At 42.0% G+C, this 7,569-nt stretch overlaps 1 protein-coding gene across 1 annotated transcript; it reads left to right on the forward strand.

Moving 5' to 3' along the window:
- Window positions 1-645: 645 nt before the first annotated feature.
- Window positions 646-3,652, forward strand: LOC147888912 (disease resistance protein L6-like). Its single transcript, XM_087392386.1, has 3 exons — window positions 646-1,294; window positions 1,446-2,604; window positions 2,786-3,652. Exons 1-3 carry the CDS (start codon window positions 753-755, stop codon window positions 3,650-3,652), a joined length of 2,568 nt encoding a protein of 855 aa, XP_087248512.1. The 5' UTR covers window positions 646-752.
- Window positions 3,653-7,569: the final 3,917 nt, after the last annotated feature.

Below are 7,569 nucleotides of genomic sequence, written 5' to 3' on the forward strand. Positions count from 1 at the left end.
TTTTGAATGGCTTACCCACCCAAGTTTGTACCTTTTTCAAAGTGTTGAAAGTAGTTCACCTCAGCGCTAGTGCTACATGTCAATTTCCTATTGGTTGATGAGGCAATGATGCTCTGGTGCTTGACATGACACCTTCAAAATTTGAGGTGATAATTTGGACGTCAAGGGTGCTTCGCTTTGATCTCAATTTTTATGCTAGCCTCAAAAGACAGCCACCAATGCTGCATTTTGGGCACCGTGTGCATTGAGCCTTATCCTCACCTTATCTTTCTCCCTCTCGAGTCCTCAATCCCCTTCCGCCTCACATCCACCTCCTCCCCACCCCCGTGTGTTGCCCTTTAGAAGATTGTGGATGGAGACTTCTCTTTTTTGATATGTAACTTTTCTTTATTATTCATTATTTTATGCACCAACCTCTTGTGCTATTTCCCGTGTCCTTTGACATTATTTCATCCACCAAACGGATGTGACCCTACCATTGAAAACACATGGATCCCTCATTGATGTAATGAGTACTCTCTAAGTTGTCCCTAAGTTGTCCTTACGACATTATTTCATGCACTTTTGACATAGTCTCATGCACCTAACCTCGTTGGTAATTTTTCCCTTACCCTTCAAAATCATCGATGAAGGGAGTCTTATGCTCTCCGAGGAGAACATCCAAATAAACATCCTCTCTTTTGCTGGGTGTTTGTGGGAGTGAAACACAATTTCTCTTGCCCTTTCTCCCTTACCTTCCATAGTGCCACAAAATGGCAATGGCAAGTTCTTCTACCTGCAAGCCTAAATCAGCCCAGCCTATTGGCACGCATGCGGTGTTCATTAACCATCGTGGCCTGCGGATCAAGCGTGGATTTGCCAATCATCTCTACATGAGTCTCAAGCAACGTGGGATCACCGCATTTTTTGACGCCGTGGAGCTTCCCAAGGGAGTTAACGTTCGTCCTCAAATGCTGGAAGCCGCTCGTGCAGCAACTGTTTTTGTGGCCATATTGACTGAAGATTATAGTGCTTCTCATTGGTGTCTGGACGAGCTTGTGGAAGCCGTGGGAAGATGCACGTCCTCCAACGACCAGGTGATTATCCCGGTGTTTTTTGGCGTGAAACCCAAAGATCTGCGCAGTGTCTCAGCAAAAGACCTGCAGAACGAAAATGGACCTCTTGCAATGGCGTTCAAGGCTCACGTAGATATTGATTGCAAAGGCAAGCACAGCCAAGATAGCATCGATCGGTGGAAACAAGCCTTGAGCTACGTCTCTTGGCTAGAAGGCTTCCGGCTCGAGACCTACAATGGGTAACAATTAATTCGTCGACTCTCATCCTATAATTATATGGTGGTCATTTCAAGTTTTCGTTTCGATCCATCAAACGCAACGCCAGATACAATCGAACTCATCGACTTGCTGGGTGTCAGAATTCGATAATGATATCGTGCTCATGTGCAGTTTCGAGGGCAACTTGCTGGAAGAGCTCGTAGCAACGATAGTACAAGAGATAGACGCCAGGTCCTGGACGTGGAACGATGTCGTGCCCCACCCAGTTGGTCTGGAAAGAAGGGTCCAACGAGTGGTCCGGCTGTTGTGTCTGGACGAAAAGAGAACTGTAAAGTTTGTTCTAATGTATGGTATGAGCGGCGTTGGCAAGACCGTCATTGCTCGAGCTGTTCACCAGACCCTTGCCAAGGAGTTTGATGGAGTAAGCTTTGTGAAAGATTGCGGGGACAAGGAATTGAGCCACATACAGGGTTCTTTGCGGCACGATTTGTTGCTGGACAACGATCAAGACCCGAGGGACGACATTGAAAGAGGAAGAGCGCTCTTGCGAGTTCGCTTGAAGGAGAAGAAGGTTTTGATTGTTTTGGATGACGTAAAGGAGTTCACAGACATCACACAAACTATAGATCCAAAAGCCCTTTGTTTAGGTAGCCGCATCTTGGTCACAGCAAGGGATCGAGCAGTGTGTCCTCATGAGAAATACGTCTGTGATGCGTTCAAGGGCGATTCGTATCATGTTGAACGGATGGATCCCCATGAGTCCCACCGGCTCTTTTGTCTACATGCTTTCGAAAACTCTGATCCACTAACCGATTTTGAGGAGCATGGTCTCGTGGCAGCAATTGTTGAAGAGTGCGATGGGCTCCCTCTTTCCCTGGTCGTGCTCGGAACTCACTTAGGTCATGTTACTTGTCCTGCGGAGAAGGGTGGCAAGCAAACGCAGTTAAAAATCTGGCAAGAGACAATCCAGAAGCTAAGGGATAACGAATACACAGAAGGAAAGATAGCAGGCAGACTCAAGATTAGTTATGATGCCCTGGAAGAAAATGAGAAAGAGATGTTTCTGGATGTGGCTTGCTTGATGATTGGAGAAGAACTGAGTTGTGCGCAATATTTCTGGGAAAGTTTGAAAATTTACCCTTCAAGTGGTATGGAGAAGTTGATGCGACGTTGTCTAGTAGAGGTTGACGAAGGTTGCGGGACAATGACAATGCATAATCAGCTGAGAGATTTGGGCAGGGCAATTGTGAGGAGGGAATTCAAAGAGAGAGGCGAATGGAGTCGGATTTGGGCTGATGACGACTTGAAAAACTTAGCTACAAGTGGAAAGGTATGTAAGTAGTATAATGGAGTTCTTCTCTTGCCATTCTTTCAGCACCTCTAGACTGCTGCTTACGAGTAACGTGCTTTCTACAGATTGCGACTTACCTGTTGCTAGCACTACGTTAATGTGTGATGAGGGTATATTGTGATGAAATGTGGTTTTTTTGGCCGGTTGGTAATGGTTGCAGAGCCTTGCGAAAGTACGTGGGATTTCCACTTCCTTGCCTAAGCTGGATGCAGATCTCCTTTCTCGTATGGAGTCCTTACAACTGCTCTTCTTGAAGGGAACGCTCTTAGAGGGGAATCCTAACGGACTAACCGAGCTGCAAATTAGGTGGCTGAAATGGTCAGGCTTCCCCTCCAATCCTCTACCTAAACTGCAATTTCTTACGGTGCTGCAAATTCGCAACAGCAAATCCAAGTTTTGCAGCACAAGTGCAACAACTGGTCTAACAAGTCGTAGCGTTCCAGTAGCCATCCAACAATCAGGCCGGAAGCGAAAGCGGGGTGTTTTGACGTGGTTCTCGGAAGCGTGGGAATTTTTCACAGATTTGGGCTGGCTCCAACGTGACTTTATGCTAGTGAAGCCGCTTCCAAGGAGCTTGGGTTGTGCCACTCTGTTGAAGCACTTGACGTGTCCTGCGTTGGGCGGCTTACCACCATCTTTTGGAAATCTTCGAGCACTAGAGCATTTGCATCTCACCGATTGCAGTAGCCTCTCGCGACTGCCCTCAAGCTTTGGGAACCTGCAAGCCCTCGTTTACTTGCGAATGGATAATTGCACGCGCCTCTCTCAATTGCCCTCTACGTTTGGGGATTTGCAAGCCCTGAAAAGCTTGCATATGGGTAATTGCAAACGCCTCTCGGAGCTCCCGTTAACCTTTGGGAATCTGCAAGCCCTTATGTGCTTGCGTATGGACAATTGCACTAGCCTCTCCCAGCTGCCGTCAACCTTTGGGAATCTTCAAGCCCTTTGGGACTTGCAAATGGGTACCTGCACGCGTCTCTCCGTGTTGCCATCAACCTTTGGGAATTTGCAAGCCCTTAGAGCCTGATTATGGATAATTGCACAAGCCTCTCGCATCTACCGTCAGCCTTCACGAATCTACAAGCCCTTGAGATATTGTGTATGGATAATTGCGCAAGCCTCTCGGAACTCCCATCGAACTTTGCGAACCTACAAGCCCTTGCATACTTGTCTATGGATAATTGCACAAGCCTCTCGCAACTTCCGTCGACCTTTGGTAATCTACAAGCCCTTCGGCGCTTGTCTATGGCTAATTGCACAAGTCTCTTGCCACTTCCATCAACCTTTGGGAATTTGAAAGCCCTCCAACGTTTCCGTCTGGATAATTGGACAAGCCTCTCACAGCTGCCGTCAACGTTTGGGAATCTACAAGCCCTTGAGCACTTGCATATGGATAATTGCACAAGCCTCTCCGAGCTGCCCTTGACCTTTGGGAATTTGCAAGCCCTTGCTCACTTGGAAATGGATTATTGCCTAGGTCTCTTGCAACTACCCGCAACCTTCACAAATCTACAAGCCCTTCAGGACTTGCATATGGATAATTGCATTGGTATCTCACAATTGCCTACAAACTTTGGAAATCTCCAAGCCCTTCAACGCTTATATATGAGTAATTGCACAAGCCTCATGCAACTACCATCAACCTTTGGGAATCTCCAAGCTCTTCAGCACTTATACATGAGTAATTGCACAAGCCTCACACAACTCCCATCAACTTTTGGGAATCTGCAAGCCCTTAAGTACTTAAAAATGGATAATTGCACAAGTCTTATGGAACTCCCGTCAACCTTTGGGAATTTGCAAGCCCTTCAAGAGTTGAGGATGGATGGTTGTATAGGCCTCTCGAAACTTCCATCGACCTTTGGAAATCTGCATGTGCTTGGGATTTTAAAATACGGATAGTTCGCCTGGCCTCTCCAAGTTTTTGCATCTCGTCAAGATGAATGTACATCGCAAAGGTAGGGACTAAAATAAATACTATTGCCTTCTAGTATTGTGCATAAAAATTAGTCACTAGAATGTGGTACTTTTTTAGACACCTACTTTGACATAACAGCTAAAGAATTTGATTTTTTTCCAAGTTCTCAGCACTTAGAACTTTTTAAATACTAAGGTGTATTTCTTAAAAAGATAGTAGAGTATCGACATTTGCAAACTTAGCAAATAAATAAAATGATTAGGTCCATGTGTAGTAGCGTTTCTATTATTTTGTTTGTGTATTGCATCCTAGACTTTCTATAAAGAAATCATGAGTACAACATGCAAATTAATAAAACATAGTATGCAACCTAATGGATAGACCATATGCATATTGTGGTTTAAAAAGTTGTATCTTTCATTTTGTGGGTTGTATCCTAAACATCAAAATTAATCAAACATAGTATGTAGCCAAATGGATAGATCCCATATGCATTTTATGATTTAGAAATTTTATATCTTTCATTTGTGGCTTGTATCCTAGACTTTCTATAAACCAATCTTGAGTACAACATTAAATTAATAAAAGATAGTATGCAACCTAATGGATGGATACCATATGAATGCTATGATTCAAAAATTGTAGATATTTCATTTTGTAATGACACCTAATCTTTACTAGTAGTCAAGTGGTAGCTTGGTGACATTTACTTTATTTTTCATTTTCAAAGATACTAAAAGGGATTCAGAGGATCAATGGAATGGATCATTATGTAAATACCATGTGTATCAATTGTAAATACCTTGGCATTGGGTGAGAATTGATTTCAAACATGAGGTGAAATTATAGATACTAGGGAGGATGAGTCATATACACGTCCATGTGCACTCAATAAATAAGAGAGACCACACGTAAAGTAAATTAGAATTTAAGAAGATTGGGAGGATAATTATGACAGATGAAAAATAACATTTTCCATGGATACCTGAGAATATACACCAAGAAGCTACAAGAAACTATTCCTCCAAGGAAATCATGAAAGAGGAGCACATATATGCTATAAAATGCACAACAAATAACAATGATGGGGAGAGACAAATTTGCCAAGTATCCAAAAAATACTTGAGGGGTCCCAAAGAGGGACTTGTGATCAAACTAGGTCTAATGTGGTTGCAATTTAAATAGCTAAAATATTTCATATAAATGGGTGGCACTCTAGCTCCACTTTAATCTGAGCACTACATATTAGGGGGGTCTAAAATTTCTAAAGGAGGGAACGAGGGAGGGAAAGGTGATCAAAATGTGTGTTATGACATCTGACTAACTGCTTGTACACTCTTAAGGTATCTTGTAACTTAAGGCTCTCTTCGATCCCTAGATTGTGTATTTGGGGCCTAGGTGGTTCAATACGTTTCATTAGAAAAATGACAATCAAGAGGATTCAATCTATCTCAATTTTGGTGCACAATGTGTATGATGGAGTTCTTGCAAGTGATTGAAAAGTAGTAATCTTAGTATCCCTATAAATTATTACTACTTCGAATGCATGTGAGGTGAGACACACAATTCTATGGCTAGAACCTATGTTTTGAGTACCGCTAATAAAGGCATACTTTGCTAAATTTTCTATTCAAGGTTCAAATTCCCTTGTACACCTCGAATTTAACTATCACCACCATCATAGAGAAGGGAGGGAATCTTGATAGCCTTAAATCACTTGTATCTAGTCCAATGATCTACTTGTAACTACTCATATGCAATGATTTTGAACCCATCATTGTACACCGCTTAACAAAGTAGAAGAAAAGTCAGCAATGGCAACTCAGTTGATTTGGATGTTGGCTCTCTTGAGTAGCTTTTCACCTAAAAGTCCCCATAACGGATGACCTAGTTAAGTGTTGGGAATCACTTGTATCTACTCATATGCAATGATTTTGAATCCATTTTTGTACATTGCTTAACAAAGTAAGAAGAAAAGTCAACAATAGCAACTTAGGCTATTTGGATATTGGCTCTCTTGAGTAGCTATCCACCTATAAATCCCCATAATGGATGACCTAGTTAAATGTTGTTTCTTGGGCTATGCCCGCACCCACCTTACCCCCCTATCCCTTGTATGAGTGTGATGTGTGTGAGTCTTTATTTTTAAAGGAAAACGGGGGGGGGGGGGGGGGGGGAACTACACTTTGAAATATTAGATTGGGGCATATATCCATTGGTTTTGAATGAGTTTTGAATTCTTTTCGATCCAGGATGACCTATTTGGATCTCACCTAATTCCTCCATTAGTTTGGAGATCTATCATTACCATATACCTATTCTAAAGGCCTTTCAACTCAATTTGTTATTCCATACATATAACTTGACCTAAGATGAAATCTAATTGAAAAGGCCTTTATTTTTTTAATTGAGAAACTCAATTGAATATTTTTTCAAGGGGGAGATTCAATTGATTTCTTAAGTGAAAGGTGGAGCTATACCACTTAAATAAATTTCAAAATTAAACTTTTCATACAAATGGAGGTTTTCCACCAAGGACTTCCTCCAATTACTCATGGGGTCTTTCACTAGGCACATGAGATCTTGTAGAATAACTATTGCACATGGGTTTTTAATTCTTACCCACATAAATAAGAGGTGAGGGGCATCTTCCCCCATAAATTGAAGGAAGTCCTCAATAGTCAATCTCTTCCTTAAAAACTCCCCTCCCTCTTCCCCCCTTGTTTTGCCACCCATTTTTTGCTAGTTAATATATTTTTAAATTCTCTTTAGTTGGGGTCTAGTCAAGTAGCTCAAAATAAGATAGCATTGAGAGGCATACCCTAGAGATGACAAAATGTCAACAAGATGGTCACCCATACCTTATGAGTACATAATGTAAATTTTAGGATGTAGAAAACATGCTTTGTCACATAATATCTAATGGAGAAGAAGATAAATCATCTCCATTATGGAGCCAATTATTATTGTGCATCAACATTTGTAGCTTTAGCACTCTATTATTTTTGTTATTTGAATGCTTATAA

The sequence above is a fragment of the Dipteris shenzhenensis genome, chromosome 21 (genome assembly GCF_047967505.1).
Source record: "Dipteris shenzhenensis isolate YYH24624 ecotype China chromosome 21, Dip_SZ_1.0, whole genome shotgun sequence".
Lineage (NCBI taxonomy): Eukaryota > Viridiplantae > Streptophyta > Polypodiopsida > Gleicheniales > Dipteridaceae > Dipteris > Dipteris shenzhenensis.

What these genes read in the sequence shown, in the direction of transcription:
- LOC147888912 (XM_087392386.1), top strand. Translation starts at nt 753, where the DNA reads ATGGCAATGGCAAGTTCTTCTACCTGCAAGCCTAAATCAGCCCAGCCT. An exon ending in CGGCTCGAGACCTACAATGG is followed by an intron (nt 1,295 to 1,445) that starts GTAACAATTAAT and finishes GCTCATGTGCAG; the next exon opens with TTTCGAGGGCAACTTGCTGG. An exon ending in ACTTAGCTACAAGTGGAAAG is followed by an intron (nt 2,605 to 2,785) that starts GTATGTAAGTAG and finishes TAATGGTTGCAG; the next exon opens with AGCCTTGCGAAAGTACGTGG.